We start from the raw sequence: 23627 nt of genomic DNA, 5'->3' as shown, positions 1-23627 counted from the left end.
TTTTGAATATATGACTCGGGTGCATTGCCTGGGGTGCCAAATAGGCCAGAAACGGTTGCGGTCCGTACCTATGCAGTAGCATGAAACCACTCATGCATGAGGAGCTTTGTGGTACTGTGGAGTTGCAGACCTTATTCGCAACCTTCAATTAGCCAGTTGCTTGTTTCAGGTGTGTGACTTAGACACTACTGCAGCCAAAGAGACCAGCAGGACAGCCAAGTAACCAATCTTGTTTGAAGGATACATCCAGGGAGATTAAAAAACAAAAATCCACTTACCTGGGGCTTCCTCCAACTACTGCGCCTGCGCAGTACAGTCCTGATGACGTTGGCCAGACCACGTGACCCACGCAGTGGAGTGCACAAGAAGCCGACCCGGACGCCGACCTTGGCTTCTGCTGCGGAGGACACCGGAGCTGTGACGAGGGCACAGGATGGCTACCGGGTGGTGGAATAAGCCCCAGGTAAGTGGATTTTTGTTTTTTAATCTGCCTGGATGTATCCTTTAAAAGAAACTAAATATGGCAGCCACCAAATACCTTTCAGTGCAGGTGTAGTTTAAATAAAAAACAATTACAGTGATACTCTGAACTTATTAAAAAGATAAAATTGATCAAACTGGATTAATCGCTGGTTCACACTGCAAGAACTTTTTTTTTTTAGCTCTAGTGATTTGAAAAGCTATTGCTAATATAATGCTATGGGTGATATATATAAAATCACATGACTCAAGTGAGAACACACACACACAGCATTACATTAGAAAAAGCTTTTACACACCTGAAACAAGCATGCAGCAAATCCAGTCAAACTTCAAGCATCTGATCTGCATGCTTGTTCAGGGTCTAAGGCTAAAAGTATTAGAGACAGAGGATCAGCAGGACAGCCATGCAACTAGCACTGTTTAGCCATTGCTGCCTCCCAGACGTGAGTCTCAAGTCCGCACCAGGTGCTGCTGCGGCAGCAGGGACGTGAGGCTCACATCTGTGCAGTCTGCTGGGCTGTGCGGGCAGAAGCTTGCGATTGTGATGGTCCCGGCATCAGGGGGTTATTGGTGGCATGGGACAAAAATTCCCTGAGCCAATCCGTGCCGCCGTGCTGCTTCCCGCCCGCTCGTTTCCACCACTCCCTTTGTTCCTGTTCATTTGTCTTCCCTCTAGGCCACTGTGATCGCTGGCATCAATGAGTTGCCTGCGTCACTTCCCAAGCAACACTGTAACGCATTACTTCCTATTAGGCGTACTTATTGTATGCTTATAGGAAGTAATGCGCGAGGACATCTTGTGTCCAAATAGTAAAATTACACCTACAGACATTAGGGACTAATATGTATGTCCAGAGGATATATTATTAATTATGGGCATGTGATTAGTGATTGATGTAGAACTGAAAAGATACACCTTTATTTCCAAATAAAATATTGTCAACATACATTGTACTAGGGATATAATTTAAACGTTGCAATAACCGGGACAAATGGGTAAATAAAATGTGTGGCTTTTAACCACAGTAGAACATTTTATTTTAAAACTATAATGGCCGAAAACTGGGAAATGATAATTTTTTTTTCTGGTTATTCCCTTTAAATTGCAGTTAGAATAAAATAATTCTTAGCATAATGTACCACCCAAAGAAAGCCTAATTGGTGGCAGAAAAAACAAAGTATAGATAATTTTGTTGTGATAAGTAGTGATAAAGTTATTGGGGAATGAATGGGAGCGCGGAAATTTGAAAATTCCTCTCGTTCATAAGGTGAGAATGACCCGCGGGCTGAAATGGTTAAAAGGAAATACATATGGCAGCCTCCATTTCCCTCTCACTTCAGATGTCCTTTAAAGCACAGTTCCCCAACCCTGTCCTCAAGACCCAACAGTACATGTTTTGCAGAAAACCACAAACATGCACAGGTGGAGTAATTGGCGTCCCAGCAGAGCTGATTAACTACCTCTGTGGATTTCCACAAAACATGCACTGTTGGTGGGCCTTGAGGACAGGGTTGGGGAACACTGCTCCTTAGCTGTAATTCCGAGTCAGGCTCGGGACGGAAAACCGCAGAACATGGTGGTAATCCCGTGCCTGAGTGAGTTTAATGCAGCAGCTGCTGCAGGCCTCTGTGTAGTGTGTTTTTCGGCTTGTTTTTAGTGTCTAAAAGCTTGTGAAAAAAAATGTTATGGCTTTTAGACCTTAAATCAGGAAATAATCATAACGCCAGGGAGGTTAAAGTGGACCTGCACTCTTGCACAGGACAGAAGTAAAACATAGAGAAATGCACCCTGTTTGTATTTAGAGAGTTTAGCCTGTTTAATTCTTTTTCATTCCCCCTAATCACAAGTTGTAATTTGTTCTCCCTACAGTGTCACATGCAGGGATGCTCAACTTCGGATTCGGGTGAAACCCGGATAGTTGCTATCCGGATTTTCACCCTCCTAAATACAATCTTACCTCTCTGACGTCTTCTTCGGTCCGTCCCTCTGCGCCTCCCACGATGCGCTCCAATCCGGCGTCACATGAGTACAAACACTTCCTCCTTCCGGGTTGATGGAGGAAGTGTATAGTCACGTGACGCCGGATTGGAGCGCATCGTGGGAGGCGCCGAGGGACGGACCGAAGTAGACGTCAGAGAGGTAAGATTGACCCAGCCCTCACAGCTGATTGTAATTAGGAGGGTAAAAATCCGGATAGCAACTATCCGGGTTTCACCCGAATCCGAAGTTGAGCATCCCTGGTCACATGACTGCCACGGCAGAGATTGCAGATAAGCTCATTTGAAAGTACAGTCCATGAAACAGGAAGTAGAAACAGTGCAGATTTATTTTAGGATTTGTATCAGCTGTAACAAAGAAATGTTTTTGTCTAAAGGTTATTATGCTGTTTTATATCTGTTAGAGCTGTGAGGATGTTCTGAGTTCAGGTCCGCTTTAACTTGGGCAGCTTTTCCTTGGGTCAGGTATATTTAAGGGCCTGCCTTTACTAGAAATAGTTCACTACAATGTATTGCCTCTTCACCAGTGTTCCCCAGGCTCGCAGTTTATTAGTGTGATGCTTTGGGACTATAAGTGTCCAGGCACATATAATTAGAGATGTGAACTGAAATTTGATTAGGCATTTTATGTTCTATCTACAGTAATGTGAACTCCACTGGGCTGTACAGGATATGTGAACAGGAATAATCAGATTTGGAAGGTTAATGGTGGATAACTGTCAGCTTGATTGATTAATCAGTTGTCAGTTATCATTAGTTTCAGAATCTGATTAGCCCTGTGCAAAGATCACGATCTGCCCACAGTAATAATGGTTCATTTGGTGCAAGGGAGGAAAAAATCGCCTAAAAGTAACATTTTCAGTCCATGTTTTCTTGTAATGTGTGACACTACATATCATTTGTTTCACTAAGGTTTGGAGCCACTGTCCTAAGGTAAAATCCAAACACTTTTTAAATTAATTAGACTGTAATTTTATGCATATTTAGTGCTGACCTGACTTCCTCTGCACTCTGTGGGTTGTTTTGAATAATTTACAACACCAATTGTCCCTCTAAAGGGCACTTAAACTTCCGTCTAGTACCAGGTTTGGTAGGAATCCAATTAACCTTCCAGTGTGGATTTGGCACGTATGAGGAAGCGCACACAAACATTGCATTTATATCATTCTTGCAGTGGCTGAGAAATGTTTTTTTTTACCAACTATTGTTTATGTGACTGTGTCTGACCACTGGAGATTGCAGGCAGAACTTAGAATATACATACCGGTAGCTTTCAATTACAACCTGTTTGGTAGGCTTGAAATGAGGTTATAATGTCCATTATTGTATGGGCACCAATTTCAAATATTTGATACATAGAGGCTGGTCTTGACATTTGTGCTTTATTGTGGGACAGGGCAAATTGTTGTCTGTTATTGACGGATGGATGAAATGACTGGTCCTGAACCTTTTTTTATGGTTTGTCTAATACCTTGATTGAGAGAAGTAATGCTGGACGGTGTTAAGAGTATACATAAACACAAGGCTTTTAAAAATATTTTCTTACATTAAAGTGTTCCCTTTAGGTAAAAAGGTGCTCCAAATGGGTACTTGCCTAGGTAGAGGGCAGCCTCTGGATATCCCAGAGACTTCCCCCTCCCCCTGTTCCCCTTCTCCTGGCCGTTACAGTGCAAAGACACCCAGAATGCAAGTTGACAAGAGTTTGTCTACAGAGCTCAGGGGCACACGGCTCGTGCCTGCACACTGGCATGAAGCTGAACAGGCTCGGCTCTTTCCACTGAGCTCCGTGCTCATGTGCAGGTGTGAGCCGTTCTGTGCTCGTTCTTTTATGGGAGCACCGCAAGCTTCACTGGGCCAGATTTATCAAAGTATTACCAACAGTTTTTTCTTCTTAAACTGTTCTAACCAGTAGGGAGAACAGTTCTGCATGATAATAAGAACCTTCTTAAATCTTAGGTAATAGTGTCAGTTTAGCATGAATTTCTAGAGCTGCACTACAGTTAAGAAAAGTGCAAATCTGTCCTTAAACTTCTGCAGAATAAGAAGTGCTTGATAGCAGTTCTACAGATTCTACAGTGCAGCAGTGGAAGCTAGGCATGATTTGTGAGATGCTCCTCCCCCCTGCTGAATTCTTCATCATAGCCTGCTGCTATCAATACAGCAGATGTTTTGGTTACCTCAGCAACAGCAATTCCCCTCACACACCGTTCTGTCTGAGACACCTTCCTAACTCCTCCAATTTTACAACAGGTTTAGAAGGAATCTGCATCTAATCATTTCTTAAGATGCCTGAGACAGTTCTGTTTGGATTTCTAAAAGCCTACCAATATTTTGCCTCAGACACTCTTGATAAATGTCCCCCACTGTGTCCCAATGCTGGAAAGGTGAGGTAGAGGGCGACTGGGGAAGCTTCTGGAGGTTAGATGTCGCCACTTGTGATACATTTCACTTGTGATATAAATCAGGGTGGGGAAAGATTTCACGATGGGCAAACTCTGATTAAATAAGTTGTAAATGAATATTGTACAAAACAAGCAATACTATTAAGTTATTTTCAGCACAGTGAAGGGGGCCATTCATCTGTAAACTTGGCAACCGATTGACCATCACATTCGATTATTATTGAATCGGATCAAAGTCGGTGCCTCTAAAAGCATACCCGATCATCCGTTCGACCAATTTCGGGACTAAATTGGTTGCCTGTATTGATCGGACATGCTGAAATATCTCGGGCCGACATGCTCGATCAGGTGCGCGGCAGTAACGGCGTATGCAAATTTGTGTACGGTGAACACGATGGAAACCCTGGCTGCTATCCCCCCCCCCCCCCTAATGTTTTATGTCCAGCCCTCCCCAACCCCATGACCCTCCATGTTATACTTTACCTGTTCTGAGTGTCCGTGCCCTATTTCCACATTCGGGCCAGACATACAAACCACGTTTTATAACGCCGGCAACCATGTGGGACTACAAATGCGATAGTACAATGCGTACACTCAGTGCGGACGGTGGACAGGGAAAGTATAACTGCACGGGGGAATATAAAATGGGGACAGTGGCCAGGGGCGCTGTGTGAGGCTATACAAGGCCAATTCCATGAAGATTTCATGCTGAAATTGATTAGGAATCGATTTTGCAGTTTATGGCGGCCAACAGATCTCAATTTGATCAGAGAGAAGTTGATGCCCCTCATAGGTGGTTTGGTGGGGATGGGGTGCGCGTTTAATGCAGTTAGGGAGCTGGGAGTTTGTGTGGAAGGAATAAATTGAAATAAGATTTTAAATAAATGTAAAATACAGTTGTATTTAAGCCCTTCAGTACCAGCGGTCTCTGGCCCTTTAAGGACCAGAGACCGCTGACACCAAAAACCACTACATACCGACGAATTGCTGCACTGAGTCGCTGATACCGCCGTACACTCCGCACTCCCCGCACACCTGTCGTCTCAGCCCATCGGCTCTTCCATGACTATGACAGAGCTTTGTGAGCCGGTCAGGAGCCAGTTTTATTGGCTCCTGACCCTGTGATCAATGTAAGCCAATGGGATTTTCTCACATTGATGACAGGGCTAGGTGCCAGTGAAATCTGCTCTGCTGTCATACCGACATCACAGCGAGTGAGCTGTAGATGGCAGAGAGCGACTCAATCGGCAGGAGCGTTCGGTGGTGGCGGTGAGGTGAAATCTACACCCTGGCAGGAATAAAAGCCTCCAAACAGTGCGTAGATTTGATATAAAATCAGTACAGGTAGTCCCCTACTTAAAAACGTCTTGAGTTACAAACAAAATCGTCCTTATGTACAAAATATACAATACTAATTTTTTTATTACATATTTTTTGTTAAATGTTACAGTATTGTATAAACTGTTTAAAACACTTTTGAAAACAACCAAAAACCCTAGTTAATACTATATGTCCAAATCCAGAGTTGCCCGAAAGTGAAACATTATCCACGTTTCCCCCATGCTTAACACAGGACTCAACTTGCACACAAATGTAACTTACAAACAATCTCTCGGAACGGAATCTGTATGTAAGTATGGGATTTCCTGTACAAATAAGACCCCCTTATAAGTGGTTATCATATGTATTGCTAAAATAAAAAAGTTACAAAACAAACTACCTGGTTACTAAAGGCAACAGTAGCACTTTTTGTTTGCTCCAAACTTCATAGATCACACACTGTATCTCAGACCAGATGCTTACAACGTAGAAATGTGGATAACTTCACCTTTTCTGCCTTGAATCTAAAAATGTGCCTTGCTCATCTGTGAGTAGGAGGGAATTGTATCCTCACTTTAGCTGGATCCTGCGTGCTTTGGCATCCCATAGCAGTGCACAGCAGATGTTTCAAGGCTGAGTGCCAGGCACATAATATACACAGATAATTGCGTTAGTAGCTGCAGAATGTGAAGTGTCCCTGTGGAATGAGAATGAGGGCTCACAAGTGAATTACACAATGGAGTCTAGCTAAACTATTCCTATCTGGATATTCATATTAAGCTATATCCAAGGGTTTGTGAGTGCCATCTGTTTGACCTGAATTTGATTTCTGGAAAAAATTGTATTTTTTTATGTTCATGTAAATGAAAGGGAATGTGTACTGCATACTTGTAAAATACTGAAGCTTCAAATTGGGCCATCCTTGAATTACTGGCTGCTGTTTACTTCATTCCAATGCTGGCAAGGATATAAATGGCAAACATTATTATAGTTTGCATACATTGGGTTTGGAATACACACATTCTGCTGGAATCATGGTTTATTTAGTCATTGTGATAGAATCTGTCTGATGCAACTTAAATTCCCTGAAAATGTTTCAAGCTTGTTCAATTAAGAGGCTACTTAACCACTTAAGGACCAGCCTATGCTGGTTCGATATGTGATGCGTGGGCTCTCCAGCCCACCGCACAGATCGCTTTGAAGCCAGGGCGACCAGACTTCCCCCCCCCCCCCCCTTTTTTACCCACTAGGGGGATGTCCTGCCGGGGGGGTCTGATCGCCGCCGGCCATCTGCGTTTTGCGGGGGGGGGGGGCTCCTCAAAGCCCCCCTCCGCAGCCATTTCCGCCCTCTGCCTCCCTCCCTCTCTCCGTAATGCGCAGGACGGAGTTCCGTCCTGCGCATTGAAGGATAGGCTTCCGCCTATCAGATGCCGGCGATCCCCGGCCAATCAGAGGCCGAGGATCACCGATCCGCCTTACGGCGCTGCTGCGCAGCAGCGCCGTATGATGTAAACAGCGGAGATTTCTTCCCCGCGTGTTTACATTTTGCCGGCGAGCCGCGATCGGTGGCTCTCTGGCTGTTCACGGAGACACCCTCCGTGAACTGACATGGAAAGGCCGCTCGATCGAGCGTCCGTTTCCATGGTAACCCACTTAAGACCTGCTGACGCCTATGGGCGTTAGCTGGTAGTTAAGTGGTTAAGTGGACCTGAACTCTTGCACGGGACAGCGGAGATTTCTTCCCCGCGTGTTTACATTTTGCCGGCGAGCCGCGATCGGTGGCTCTCTGGCTGTTCACGGAGACACCCTCCGTGAACTGACATGGAAAGGCCGCTCGATCGAGCGTCCGTTTCCATGGTAACCCACTTAAGACCTGCTGACGCCTATGGGCGTTAGCTGGTAGTTAAGTGGTTAAGTGGACCTGAACTCTTGCACGGGACAGCGGTAAAACCTAGAGAAATTCACCCTGTATGTATTTAGAGAGTTTAGCCTGTCTAATTCCCCCCTCATCCATGACTAATCACCATGACTAATGATTTCTCAGCTGTCAGCTCAAGAATCTCCACTGCCATGGCAGAGCAGCTAATTTTTAAGCACAGGATATTAACAATATGTCTGCTTCCATGAAAGCAGGAAGTAGACACACTGCAGATTTATTGCAGGGTTTGTATCCACTGTTACAAATAAGCGTTTTTAATATATTTTTTATAAATTATATATAGTTATATTAATTATATCGATTAATATAATATTTATGAATATGATTATTTCATATAATCATATTCATTGTGCTGTTGTGTATCTTTTACAGCAGAGAGAATGTTCTGAGTTTAGGTCCACTTTAACCAGTTAAAACTAGGTTGATATTGTTGCTATGCCACAATGTTCAGCCAGCTTTATTGACACGACTAATCAAAATCGATCACTGCAGTAAGCAGACAGTGCTCTCTGATAGTTATTTCAATCTGTACATATTGATTGCCTGTCAAGTTAGCCATAGAGTTAATGGTGTGTGGCTAACTTGATTGTGACACAGGTGGCAGTTAAATCAGTTTTGTATTAGAATGGATTACAGTTAGAGCTTCTGTCAGATTTGTATCTTTTGCAGAGATTTTTCCCCTTCCCCCTTTCTTAGTGCCTATATAAGATATATCACTGGAAAATAAACAGGTGGGTAATATATATGTTTCTTATTAGGACTCTGAGAGCTGATATGGAGGGATAGTTTACTGGTTAAGGGCTTTGCGCCTATTCAGTATGGAGACCTTGGGCAAGACTCCCTAACACTGCGACTGCCTACTGAGCATGTTCTAGTGGCTGCGACTGCCTACTGAGCATGTTCTAGTGGCTGCGACTGCCTACTGAGCATGTTCTAGTGGCTGCAGCTCTGGCGCTTTGAGTCTGCCAGGATAAAAGTGCAATATAAATGTTCTGAATCTTGTCTTTTAAAGTCTGTTATGCGGTTGAGGATAGGTCCTCTTTATAAGATAGAAATGCCTTTGCTCACTCTACTCAATACTGCACTTCTTTGTGTTTATTTTTATACTTGGGGCAGGGCTGTCCAACGCCAGTTTTCGGGAACCATATCCATGTCAGAGAATCCATTGAGCATATCCATTGGTCAATGATTTGCCAATCAAAATTGGATATGTGAACAAGCAAAATGCTCCGACTCCTAATACATTTAAACTGTAATGAAAGTGAACCCAAGCCAAAGCTTGGGTTCTAAACAAGATCTTACCCTGAAGAGAGTGAAGCCTCAGGATCCTATTGAGGCTTCCCTCTCTTGTCAGTAGCCCCCATTGCAGAGTTTAGCCCCCCTCCACATTGGGGCCATGCAGCTCCTCTTCCTTATTCAAGGCCGTGCTGTAGCTACGGAAGCCCTCCCACTCATACCCAGTAACACTGAGCCCGCGGCTCCAGCTCACTGCACATGCACGGACAATGCCTTGTCCCTAATCTCCCAGGGGGCCGCGCTCAGCGACGGGGGCATTAGAATAGAGCAGGAAGCCTCAATAGGATCCTGAGGCTTTCCCTCTTCGGCTCAGGTTCACTTTAAAAGAGAAAATATGATAAAATGTTCTCAGATAATGGTCACCATAAATAACTAATATACAGTGATGTGAAAAACTATTTGCCCCCTTCCTGATTTCTTATTCTTTTGCATGTTTGTCACACTTAAATGTTTCTGATCATCAAAAACCGTTAACTATTAGTCAAAGATAACATAATTGAACACAAAATGCAGTTTTAAATGATGGTTTTTATTATTTAGTGAGAAAAAAAAAACTCCAAACCTACATGGCCCTGTGTGAAAAAGAAATTGCCCCCTGAACCTAATAACTGGTTGGGCCACCCTTAGCAGCAATAACTGCAATCAAGCGTTTGCGATAACTTGCAACGAGTTTTTTACAGCGCTCTGGAGGAATTTTGGCCCACTCATCTTTGCAGAATTGTTGTAATTCAGCTTTATTTGAGGGTTTTCTAGCATGAACTGCCTTTTTAAGGTCATGCCACAACATCTCAATAGGATTCAGGTCAGGACTTTGACTAGGCCACTCCAAAGTCTTCATTTTGTTTTTCTTCAGCCATTCAGAGGTACATTTGCTGGTGTGTTTTGGGTCATTGTCCTGCTGCAGCACCCAAGAACGCTTAAGCTTGAGTTGACGAACAGATGGCTGGACATTCTCCTTCAGGATTTTTTGGTAGACAGTAGAATTCATGGTTCCATCTATCACAGCAAGCCTTCCAGGTCCTGAAGCAGCAAAACAACCCCAGACCATCACACTACCACCACCATATTTTACTGTTGGTATGATGTTCTTTTGCTGAAATGCTGTTACTTCTATGCCAGATGTAACGGGACACGTACCTTCCAAAAAGTTCAACTTTTGTCTCGTCGGTCCACAAGGTATTTTCCCAAAAGTCTTGGCAATCATTAAGATGTTTTTTAGCAAAATTGAGACGAGCCTTAATGTTCTTTTTGCTTAAAAGTGGTTTGCACCTTGGATATCTGCCATGCAGGCCGTTTTTGCCCAGTCTCTTTCTTATGGTGGAGTCGTGAACACTAACCTTAATTGAGGCAAGTGAGGCCTGCAGTTCTTTAGATGTTGTCATGTGGTCTTTTGTGGCCTCTCGGATGAGTTTTCTCTGCGCTCTTGGGGTAATTTTGGTCGGCGGCCACTCCCTGGGAAGGTTCATCACTGTTCCATGTTTTTGCCATTTGTGGATAATGGCTCTCACTGTGGTTCGCTGGAGTCCCAAAACTTAGAAATGGCTTTATAACCTTTACCAGACTGATAGTTCTCAATTACTTTTGTTCTCATTTGTTCCTGAATTTCTTTGGATCTTGGCAAGATGTCTAGCTTTTGAGGTGCTTTTGGTCTACTTCTCTGTGTCAGATAGCTCCTATTTAAGTGATTTCTTGATTGAAACAGGTGTGGCAGTAATCAGGCCTGGGGGTTGTCAGGAACCGGCCCGCGGCACGCCTGCGTATACGGTTCCCGACTGCGGGTTTGACCAGACTGAGAGGGGAAGCAGCCTTAGTCAAGCTAAAACAAGGCTGGGACCCCTCAGAACACCTCTCACTGCCACCACTAGCGATTCGCTAGACACTTCCACTCTGCTGTCGAGTTCACATCACTGTATATACAGTAATAGTGCGTAGTCCACACAAAAAAAATAAACCAATGAAAAAAACATGTTATTTGTGTTGCTGCAATAAAGCAGTCACTGTATTTTTTTAAAATCTGATATACATACAGTATGTAATTGTGACTTTCTATTTGTATAAATAGGAATCATCATATATAATAAAGAACATCTCTGCTGCCCCATGTGCAGTTGCCACTAATGGGGATGGTCAATGAGATGCAAATCTGTGTTGATGCAGATTTATGCACATTTTTTATGTTGAGTTATGCACTCCCTTTGCTCATGAAATTTGATTTAATTTTATATGGTGTTAAATTTGGGGATATACTAGTAGTACTATAAATATGCACTCCCCAAAGAGCTGTTGTGAATCCACTAAGAATGCTCTGCCCAGTAAATGCAGAGGTGTTGTCTATCACCCGTAAAAAATGGTTCTGATTATACATGAAGAATGTGTAATGGAGAAAGATTCCTTTCATTCTCCTGCTGAGTACCTGCACATCACTCTAAAGGTGGCCACACACCATACAATAAAATGATCTGATTTTACAGCAATTCGATAAAAACGATCGGATCTCCCAAAAAAATCGAAAAGCTTTTTTTTCATTCGACTGAAAAATCCGATCGGATTTCCCGTTTTGTTCGATTTTTATCTATTCAGAATGCCTGATATTTTTCTTCAATCTTTCTATAGATTGTATGGTGTGTGTGTTAGATTGTCAATTTATTAATATACACACCCTAGCAATTTTGTCAGTTTCCAATCATTTTTATCATAATTGGGGAAAAATTGAACATAGGTGTGTGGTACATTGGTTATATTTTTGAAATGTTACAATCAGTCAGAAAAATTAATTGAAATTCTTAAATTGAACAGATACTTAAAAAATTGTATGGTGTGTGGCCACCTTTACCCACAGTTAGATTGCCTAGGGCCTGATGGATGTTCTTTGTTCCTGTCTGTACCCTCTACAAATGCTCTTGCCAAGGGCTACTTTTGATTTCTATTTAACAACTACACTGTACTCTACAGCATTATCCTAAGTTTAGTAAAAATACATCTCTGGTGTACATAAAAAAAAAACAACAACACAGAGGTACACTAACGCTTACAAGTTAGAATGTCCCAACACATTGACTGCTTAAAGTGAACCTCCGGACTAAAAATCGACTCAGCAGCACTGAAAAGGCCTGGTGTTTCTTTAACAGTTTCACAGCATCAGAACTTTGTTTCTCTTATCCAAGCCTCATTTTTAGCTGCACAGAAGAAAACTGCCCGGGCTTTTTTCCACTGATGCTGTGCAAAGCATGATGGGATTTCTGATGTTGTTGCTCTCGTTCTGCTGTTTTGGTGCATTTTTTTTTTTTTTTTACATTTTGAATTTGACATTTGAAGCCTAGCGTGTGCAGCTGGGAGTGGTAATCAGGACACAGGACAGTTGGAACTGTGTCTCCTGCTCCTTGTCACCTCCTTTCAACCAAAAAGATGGCTGCCCCCATGACAAAGATGGCAGCCCCCATGAATGACAAACATTTGCCTGTTCTTTTAAAACAGGGTGGGTAAAAAATTATATTACCTATCTATTCTAATTAACATAACTAATGTAACTTAATGACAGTATGTTTGTTTAGGCTGAAGTTCCCCTTTAACCCTTTGGGGACCACCCCTAGTAAATCCTAAGCCGCACTTGTGGCTGTCTAAGGCTGATGCGGCATAGGATTTACACCACCTGCTTGTAGTGCTCCCAACGTGATCATGCGCAACTGAGAGGGGAGATTAAGCATATGACGGCTGACATCTCCCCTCAGTGATCAGGAACCACCGTGTATGGCTCCTGATCACTTGATCATAGTGATCACTATTAGAGCTGCGGGGGTAGTGGGGGGGGGGGGGAGAGGATCCACTCAGCTTCCTAACGTTCCCCCGGCGATCGGTGCTCCCCTCCGTTCTGGCTGGCATCCCCGCTAGCTCTGACTTAAGTGTTAGGTCCCGGCTTAATGGCGTCATCAAGCCACGACATGGAACTGAGAGTCAGTGCTAACGAGGATGCCGGCGAGAGCGGAGGGGGTTAGAGCTGCTCATCGCAGGACCCAGGAAGCAGGGCTGTGGAGTTGGTACAAAAATATTCCGACTCCTTAGTTTATGAGACCACGACTCCAACTCCCACTCCGGGTACCCAAAATGGACTCGACTCCGACTCCTTAGTCTAATACTTAACAGGGCTTTGGATATTGTACAAAAATCATCCGACTCGGACTCCTCAGTTTATGAAATCAACGACTCCAACTCCGACTCCGGGTGCCCAAAATTGCCCCAACTCCGACTCTGACTCCACAGCCCTCTGCCAGGAAGGTGAGTACAGGCTGCTGGCTAAACTGGGGACACCTGGCTACACGGGGGGGGGGGGGGCACACGACACACCAAGCCTAGCTATCCATAGTGGGGATCCGGCTGCCTGACACCCCCCTCCCTCCCCCCCCCCCCCCCGCAAGTAAAATGGCCTGATCCTTAGGGAGGGGGGGGGGGGGGTCAGCTGGGTTCTGGTGCATAGATCTGCCCCGTGCAGAAAATGGCCCTGACATATAGATATAGAAAAGGTATATGCTTCGTTCTGCAAGGTGGCAGGGCTACATGTTGGAACCTAGCTGATATGGGGTTCCGTTATATAGACGTCATGCTAGGGCATTCACGTTGGGAATTCACTAGCATCTTTTTGTTCCTAAATGCAGACACTATCTTTAGGAAGCTTTAACATTTCTGAGCTTTGGTAGTGGGGAAATGCTTCTTATGTTACATACTTTCAATCAACAAGATTGTTATATGCAAATTAGAGGAGTCTGAGTCGGATTTAGAAACTGAGGAGTTGGAATTAGAGTCGGATGTACCCTTGGCTGTGTCCACTACACTTTCTATTATTTTACAACAATAATAATAATAAACACAAAGCTTCTGTGACATTACAACCAGTTCTAATTAACAGCTCAATATGCTGGCGGGTTAAAGGGGAACTGAAGTAAGAGGTATGTGGAGGCTGCCATGTTTATTTCCTTTTAATCAATACCAGTTGCCTGGCAGCCCTGCTGGTCTATTTCTCTGCAGTAGTATCTGAATAACACCAGAAACAAGCATGCAGCTAGTCTTGTCAGATCTGACTTTAAAGTCTGAAACACCCGATCTGCTGCATGCTTGTTCAGGGACTATGGCTAATAGTATTAGAGGCAGAGGATCAGCAGGGCTGCCAGGCAACTGGTATTGCTTAAAAGGAAATAAACATGGCAGCCTCCATATACCTCTCTCCTCAGTTCCCCTTTAAGGGGGACAAGCATCCTGTTCAGATGCACCCTTGTAATGCTGCTGACCTAATGCTAGGTACAAACTATTAGATTTTCTGGCCACTTTACTGTCAGATCAATTATTTCCAACATGTCTGATCTGCTCTCTGATCGATTTCCGAGCATTTTCCGTTCAAGAAATCGATCGGAAAATGCTCGGAAATCGATCAGAAAGCAGATCGGACATGTTGGAAATAATCGATCTGACAATAAATCGGGCAGAAAATCTCATAGTGTGTACCCAGCATAAGATTTCCTGGAGGAGGCTTTAGTCATCCCAAATCAAAATTTTGCTCATTGGTTCCGATATTTATTCCTCCTAATCATGGTAAATGGGACTTTGAGCACCGAACAAATGTTTATTTTGTTTGCTCACGTCCTAACATCAACTTTTTTGTGTAGTTGCAGGCCCTGTCTTACCTCCTGGATACAAGTACAATCAAAGCTCAGAGTCCTCTGAGGACAGCGACCAGGAGACATCGAGTCACAAAAAACACAAAAGACGATCTGCTGGCCAAGATAGAAATGAAGCTGCTAGCAGGTTAGTATGTCATCTTGTTTACTTACAGATGTTCTTGCATTTTTTTTCTTGTGATAGGCATTTTTGTGAATCATGCAATTTGCTTGTAAATAAAATGTACTGTACATAGTATTCAATATTCAGTATGTGTTTTCCTCCTTAGTATTACCCATACAGTTATCATACTTGCTTTTTTTTTGCACAAGTAATATTGTCTATTTACAAATTACTAATTCCCAAAGTACAGGTGATCTGCTATAAAAGCTGCAATTGCATTTGATTGCACAGCTGCTATATTTATATATTAAAATCTATCTAGTGATCATTTCTCACCTCTCTTTGCTTCTGCTTTGTGTGCAGCTGAGTTTCTGCACTGCTAGGAATGTTTACTAATTGTGACTGAGAAGGAAATGTAAAGAAAATACAATGCGATCACCTCATTGGCATCAGAACTAAGGTTCCCGCTGAAGAAGAAAGTGCTGTGTAACTGTTTGAATGTTATTCTGCTACCAATGTTTTTTCTGGTAGTAGTTTTTATGCTGTAAATAACCTTTTAGATCAAAGAAGAAATGCTGCGTTTCATACCACTTTAAATGTTATGAAACGCTCTGTAACCCAAAGATTTAGTGTACGCAGAGAAAAGAGATTTTTAGCAATTTTGTTTGCATTACAGTAGTTGCACAAATGTATTTCATAAGTGTTTTTGTGTATTACAGTGAAATATTGATTAGTGCACCTTTGGTGCAATCTAATGTTCAACTTTTCAGTTAAATTAGAAAGACAAAGCAGAGGGAAATAAGTAAATCAGAACTATGACTAGCTCAGCTCGGGGTAACCTGCGTAGGAGGATTTCTCAGGCCCCGCTGGGCCGATTTTCAAATTTTTTTTTCCCTACACGCAGCTAGCACTTAGCTAGCTGCATGTGGTACGCGATCGCCGCCGCCACCCGCCGATTCGCTGCTACCCGCACCCCCCCCCCAGACCCCTGCGCAGCCTGGCCAGTCAGTGCCAGGCAGCGCTGAGGGGTGGATCGGGAGATTCCCTCTGACGTCCCGCCCCGTCACCATGGCGACCGGGGAAGCCCAGCAGGAAATCCCGTTCTGTACGGGATTTCCTGCTTACTCTGATTGCCGGAGGCGATCAGAGTGAGTGGGGGGGATGCCGCTGCTCAGCGGCTATCATGTAGCGAGCCCTGGGCTCGCTACATGATTTAAAAAAAAAAGTGCTCTGCTGCCCCCTTGCCGCGGGAATTGGACCGGCAAGGGGGTTAACAGCTGGAGAGCCAAGTTTGCAGATCACTGGCCTAGTGGATGTATGTTGCATTCCATATTGATAGGATGACTTTTCTGCTGTCTTTTCAGGCATGTGGGGAAAACACCAGATGACGACGATGAATTTTTTGGCCCTGCTCTCCCGCCGGGTTTTAAGAAGCAGTCAGACTCCCCAGAAAGGTATACTGTTTATTGTCCTCTGAGAATTCTTCAGGAAGAGGCCACAGTCATGGATCACTGATGTGCTGCTGCTCGTTACAGCCCAGTCAGCATTTTCTGACCTCTGTCTGCAGAAGAGCAATGGAGAAAAATCAGCTCTGTTAGACAGCTGTGCTGTTCTGGTTGCATAACTCAACCTTTGTCTGTAGGTGGAAAAGGGAAGAAATGTAAAAAAGAAAGAGAGAGCCTAATCTTACACAGCAAATTGTGTTAAAATGCAAGGATACAGAGGCGCCAGTAGGATAAAACAAGATAAAAGGTTTAAAACGGTTTAGGTGGCGGTGGTGGACCGTCCACACACAAACAGACAAAAAAATCGCTGTTGATTGTAGAAAAAAAATTCACAATTTATTCACATACTCCTACATAACATGTGTTAAAAGTTCATGCAGGTGAATAATCAAGTCAGCCAAAAATGGCGCAGGAGATTTTGGCGCACTAGGCACTGCCATAGGACGTAATGTGAATTACGAGTATAGGGCCCTCTCACATACACATGCCAAAATATGAGATAGGTGAAAAAGGGTACTTTAACATTGCAAAACCTTCCTTGCATTTTTTTAGAGTTTTCTGTTAGTTTAGGAGCAGATGGGTACTGTCCATATGCACTGGAACAGGCTTGAGCTCTTCTTAATGCTGTTACAGCAAATTCAGATGATGCCCAATAGCATACGTCATATGCATCCTGTCATATACAGATTTGGGGGTGTTTATTTGAGAGAAGTTATTCCTACAGAAATGTTATTTTTTTTAGTTAAATGTCACCTGGACGTCTCTTATATTCTTGACAGCTTGGAACAAAAATACGGTCCAGGCTTTTTAAATTCACTCAGGCTTACACGATCTGCATTCTTCTTCCAGATAAATGACTCAGAAAGTATTGTAGCCAGAGAGACTCTGCATTACAGCCAGTCACATAGCATTTCAAAAAGGTCAGTAATGACATCGTCCATGATTTCTCTCATAACCTGTTTGCTTTAAGTCTAAGCTCCAGACAGAATAAAAGGAAAACATTGATTGCTAAAGCCATTTGGCAGTTTAGATGACCATTATATGTATACATACAGTACATACATACATAATGTATGTTTGTACCACAGTTAACACACAGAGCTATTTTTTTGTTGCAGGTATTGTTAATCCAGTGGCTCTTAACCTTTTTCTGAAAGGTTTTGTACTACCACACCTCCTCATAATGCTCAAGGTTTTCTTTATTCTATATGGAAGATCTCCCTGGCAAGGAACTATACAAAGGCTGCTCACTGACCTACTCACCGATGTACAATTTTTCATAAAAAAATGGTTAATGGGCACCTTAAAGTGAACCTAAAGCCCCCCAAAAAACCTTTAACTTCCCTGGGGCTTTTGTCGGCCCCCTGCAGCCCCCCTTTGCCCGTGCCAGGACAAATCGACCCTCTGGTCCGCCCCCAGCGAAATGCGCAGTTTGACCTTTTATCTACTTTTTATTTATTTTTTTGTGTGTGTGTGTGTTTTTTTTTTTAGTTTTTGTTTTATTTTAATTGTAGGGTGCTAAAAAGTTATTTTAAACAAAAGGTGAAAAATTATCTCCTAGGAGAAAATGTAAAAGAAAAAGTGAATTGAATAAGGGCCTATGTCTGTTGCGTGAGGGCGCAATGGACAATATAATCGCATCAAAACTCAATGCAATTGTATTTCACTGGGGCCTTTCAAACTGGTCATTATGGAGTGCAGTGTGATAAGTCATGACAGAACAATACAGTGCATGCAATGCGTTACTGGGCAACACGCATAGTTTGGGGTGTGGTGCAAGCATAAGTCTATGGACTGTATGTTGCACTGTACATGTGGCATCGCATTGGAAATGTGTGCTGTGACTGGTCAACACCGTTGCAGTGCAATCCAGTTTCTGTGAATAAGTGTGAAAGTAACACAAAGTAGGGACACCGAGAGCCAAATATAGTATAGTATGCACTGGTAGTGGAAATGAAGTATGATAGAGTAATAAGCTATACTCACAAAGCAGGGTTACCTCAAAGGCAACCACTGTATAGGCAGGTGGGGAGGTTAGACCTGACCCCACTCAGGATTAAGAAGTCGCTCTCCGTAGATGAGGTAAAAAGGGGGACTTAATATAGCGTAGTATGGATACAGAGGCGCCAAATGGATAAAATAATCTAAAAAGTTTAAAACATGAGGAGGCAGTGGTGGACTTGCCTCCTCCGGGCAGACACAAAAATTGCCAATGTGTTTGTCAAATACAACAAGTTTATTTACATATTCCAGGGTGCCTGGCTCTATTACTGACCACATATGCTAGTGCTCCGTTATTGCCTGATGAAGCAGGATCAAACCTGCGAAACGTGTTGCATTGTCCCCCATAGTATGTAAATAAACTTGTTGTATTTGACAAACACATTGCCAATTTTGTTTGTTTGCTCGGAGGAGGTAAGTCCACATCACTTCCTCCTCATGTTTTATACTTTTTTAGATTCTTTTATCCTTTTGGCGTTTCTGTATCCATACTATACTAGTGTGAAGGTAGCCTTATCTGATGTCTAAAAAGCCAAAACTCTGCTTAGCCATCTACCGGTCTCTTTGCAGTGTCAGTAATGCTGTATATCTGCATTATTGGTCAAAGACTAATTGTATATGCTGTGTAACAAAAACAAAAAAACCTTTAAAAACATTCCTGAACAGACGTGGATACACATAGTACTTATAATAGGAACATGCTGAAAATCTCAGAAGCTAAGTTTTTATTTTTGGTGGGAGAAGAATGAAGCATATTTCACATCACAATGATATAGCTGCTATGCACACAATAGAGTTAAAATGTTATTCCTTAAAGAGACACTGAAGTGAAAAAAAAATTATGATATTATGATTTGTATGTGTAGTATAGCTAAGAAATAAAACATTAAGATCAGATACATCAGTCTAATTGTTTCCAGTACAGGAAGAGTTGAGAAACTCCAGTTGTTATCTCTATGCAAACAAGCCATTAAGCTCTCTGACTAAGTTAGTCGTGGAGAGGGCTGTTATCTGACTTTTATTATCTCAACTATAAGTGAACTGTTCACTTTTTCACTACTAGAGGAGAGGTCATTACTTCACAGACTGCTCTGAAAGAATCATTTTGAATGCTGAGTGTTGTGTAATCTGCACATATTATAGAATAATGCAATGTTAGAAAAAAACACTATATACCTGAAAATAAAAGTATGAGAATATTTTCTTTGCTGCTAATCTTCTAGAAATTATTCATAGTACGCAACCAATTCATTATATCATATATTTTTTTTTCGCTTCAGTGTCTCTTTAAATTGAAAACATGACAATGCAACACATACAATTTATTATCTCTGGAGTTTATTTTCAGTTGATGTTTACTTCTAAAAGTACAGTCATTGCTCAAGAATAGCACAAGTCTGTATTAATTATACAATTTTTTGTAAGCCAAATAAAACTAAAAGCCTTAGTCACACTAAAATGAATAGTTCTTATCGACTTCAGTGTGTGGTTACAAACAGAAGAGAAAATGTAATCGTAGTCTTCGGGTGGCCACTAACGCTACAATTTGCAGAACAATCATTTACAAATGATCATTTGTATGAGCGACCAGAAATAATTAATTCGGACCACTAATAGGCAAACCTCTCCTAACTAATCCAATCAGATTGACGGGATCAATCTGAAAAATCTGAGTGATTTTATTAATCTACTAGTGAGCTTAGCCCGTTTAAAAACTGGCTAGGTCTGTCACCACTCATCCGCCGCGCGCTCTCGTGCGGGTGCGCACACACACGCCTGTTCCTCCTGGCCCCCGGCCGCGTCATACTCTCAGCTCTCCTGTGTCTCTGCGTACCTTCCTGTTCATGGGCGCAACAAAAACACGCGGACACACACACACACACACACACACACAGGGACACGTCACTCCTGTCCCGCAGAGACACTTGCATTTTATTAGGTAGGATTCAGATTGGTTAGGAGATTTTCGTCCATTAGTTAACCCAAACGATCATTTCTGATAAATCATGAATAATCGTTTGTAGCGATTGCTCTCTTAGTGGCCACCTTAACCACTTGCCAACTGCGTCATGCCAGTGGGCGATTGCATGCGCCGATGCGTGCGCACCTTGGCTCTGATGGCTGTGCTCCGCCTTCAGTCTCCCAGTGGAGATCACCGCTGGGAGACTGTTAGACGACTAATGTGTGTCTTTTTTTGCTGTACAGCACTGCGATCTAAGGCAGCAATGTACTGGGGACAGCCGTGTGACAGGGCTGTCCCCCAGGGAGACAGGAGAGCGATCGGCTCCCATAGGCTGAAGCCTGTGACAGCCGATCGCACTGATTGGCTGGCAGGGGGAGGGAGGGGGGAAAATTAAATACATAGGAAAATGTATTGAAAAATAACATAAATATTTATAAAAAAAATTAATAAACACTGGGGGAGCGATCTGACCCCCACCAACAGAAAGCTCTATTGGTGTGGGGAATCACTTGTGTGCTGAGTTGTGCGGCCCTGCAGCGAGGCCTTAAAGCTGCAGTGGCCCATTTAAAGAAAAATGGCCTGGTCTTTAGGGGGGTTTAACACTGCGGTCCTCAAGTGGTTAAAGAGTAGCTGTCAGCCATACTATCTCAGAAAAAAAACATATAGAAGTAGATAAATACTTGCTCTACTTGCATAACATTTGTATTCCACGGTCCACGGTTTCATTTTAGTGATTTTTCTACAGTAAAAAATAAGAAAATCCTTCTTAGCATTTCACATTTTAAGTGTGGCTATTTTGAAGCCAATCCTGATGTCATTTCCTCCTTTACTCTCCTCTGCCTGATTGTGTATGCCTCCACTATAGAAAGTGCATTGTCTCAGCATGAGAAATACTGACCAATCAGAGAGGAGCAGATGTGTGGGAGGGGAAAACAGGAGGGAAAGAGGCTTCAGCCAATCAGGCTACATTCGTTAAGTCTGAGGAGGAAGTATAGAAGCAAAAAAGGACAACCCAGCATGCCCTGCAACTTCCTTTTTGCGTACCAAATTTTGTGTGCACCAAATAAGAGTCAGGTAAACAGGGTAATGATCGTTTATCAACAAGAAAAGTAATAGTGATTTTAACTTTTGGATTACCTGGTTAGCATCCTTATTACTTGTTTACCAGATAAAAATAAAGAATTGATTTTATGCCCGACAGTTACACTTAAACTCTGTACCATGTCAACACTATAGGCAGGACCTTGTTGTACAGATTTGTTGATTTTTTTTAATGGTCTCTATTTCCTGTGCTTTGTGGCTATTTATATTTTTTAGACAGCAGGAAGAGGTGGTAACGCCTCCCAAGACAGGCTGCATCTGACTGTTATTATAATTATTATTATTATTATTATTATTATTTAGACAGCAGGAAGAGGTGGTAACGCCTCCCAAGACAGGCTGCATCTGAATGACTAACAGCCTAGGTGTGCAGAGCCTAATTATAGGCAGAATACAGATCTTGTATACTAAACAGATGTACCAAATTAACATTAATGGAGGAAGTTGGCTTCCAAAAACAGTTTGCATGCAGAATGTTCTATACTGGAACCTTCCACCGCGATAAGGCTATTTTTCTGGAAGGGACCCTAAACTCCAACTAATTACCAAACATAATGTGAACCTGGAAGCAGCTGGCCATAAAATGGTTTACACGTTTTGTTTTTAGACAACAACCGCATCTGAAATGACTACCAACAGAGGCGTGCAGAGCCCCCTAGAGCCAACTACACACCTAGTATTCAAAACCGATGCTAAACTATGCACTAGAGCACTAATCTTTGAATAAAAACTAAATGCATTCTGTTTTTATTCAGAGATTAGGGCTCTAGTGCATAATTTCTGTTTTCTGTTTTGAATACAAGGTGTATATTTGCCTCTAGTGGGCTCTGCACGCCTCTGTTGGTAGTCATTTCAGATGTGGCATGGTTTTAAGATGTACTGCCAATTCTTCCTCATTAATATTGATTTATAAAGCGCCAACGCATTCCGTGACAATGTACAAAAACAAACTGGGTACATAAAATATAGAAAAGTACATAATACAGAAGTGGAAGACATAGTACAGTAATCACAGTGACAAATGTAACATGATGATCAAAATGTAAACCAAATACCAAGACACAAAAGGATGAGAGAGCCTTGCCCTTGTGAGCTTACAATCTAAAGGTCTAATCTATGTTTTTCTTCTTTCCATGTATAAATGTTTTTTCTTTCTCAGTTTTTCTGATAAAATGTGTATGCTTTTAGGCCTGTTATAGGTCCTGCCTTACCTCCTGGTTTCAGAAGACAACAATCAGATGATGAAGATGATTCAGATTTAAAAGGATCTGAAGACACAAAGTTCAAGGTAATTTGATGAAAATACCTAGTATGCTTTTTAATATGTGATTACATTAATGTGTGCTTTTTTTTTAGCATTTCAGTTTTGATTGCATGCATGCATTAACCCTTTAGCAGCCAATCTATTTAAAGGCTTGTACGTGCTCCAAGCCAATTTATTTTAGCATTTTTTTTATTTCTTATTAGTTACATTTTCCTGCTTCCAACTAGTACTGCTGTAAAAGTGTATTTGTGGCCAGTTGTCACTAGGAGGCAGTGTTAGACAATAACAGAGGACTTCTGCTTTCAGTTGCTATATCATCTGCTCTGCAGAGAGAGATCAAAGCATTCTAAAGAATTTACAGCACAACGAGTTCTGCCGACTGAAGTCAAAAACAGTGCACTTATCTCAAATGAGATAACTCTACAGAAGCTGAAAATGGGTTATGTATTCCCCAAAAAGGCACAACCTTTTGAAAAGAAGTGCAGCTTAAAAAACACAGATGTCAAACGTCTCAGTGGTAGAACTATATACAGGACAGCGATATCGGGACAAGCAATAAAACCCCCAACGCTGTTCCCCCTAATGT

The 23627-nt window shown here is 42.4% G+C and overlaps 1 protein-coding gene across 2 annotated transcripts in view; it reads left to right on the top strand.

Annotated features, from left to right (window-relative positions):
• Positions 1–23627, top strand: part of GPALPP1 (GPALPP motifs containing 1) — an 81464-nt gene that overhangs the window by 4902 nt on the left and 52935 nt on the right. The window contains exons 2-4 of one of the 2 annotated variants that reach the window (XM_068267760.1): positions 15093–15231; positions 16572–16661; positions 22966–23065. In XM_068267760.1, coding sequence (XP_068123861.1) covers positions 15093–15231; positions 16572–16661; positions 22966–23065 — 329 coding nt within the window. The remainder of the gene's footprint in view (positions 1–15092; positions 15232–16571; positions 16662–22965; positions 23066–23627) is intronic. The other variant, XM_068267761.1, reaches the window with a different exon arrangement.

The sequence above is a fragment of the Hyperolius riggenbachi genome, chromosome 2 (genome assembly GCF_040937935.1).
Source record: "Hyperolius riggenbachi isolate aHypRig1 chromosome 2, aHypRig1.pri, whole genome shotgun sequence".
NCBI classification, from domain to species: Eukaryota; Metazoa; Chordata; class Amphibia; order Anura; family Hyperoliidae; genus Hyperolius; species Hyperolius riggenbachi.
Note: the sequence above shows the minus strand (reverse complement) of the source record. Positions and strands in the feature narration are given on the sequence as shown.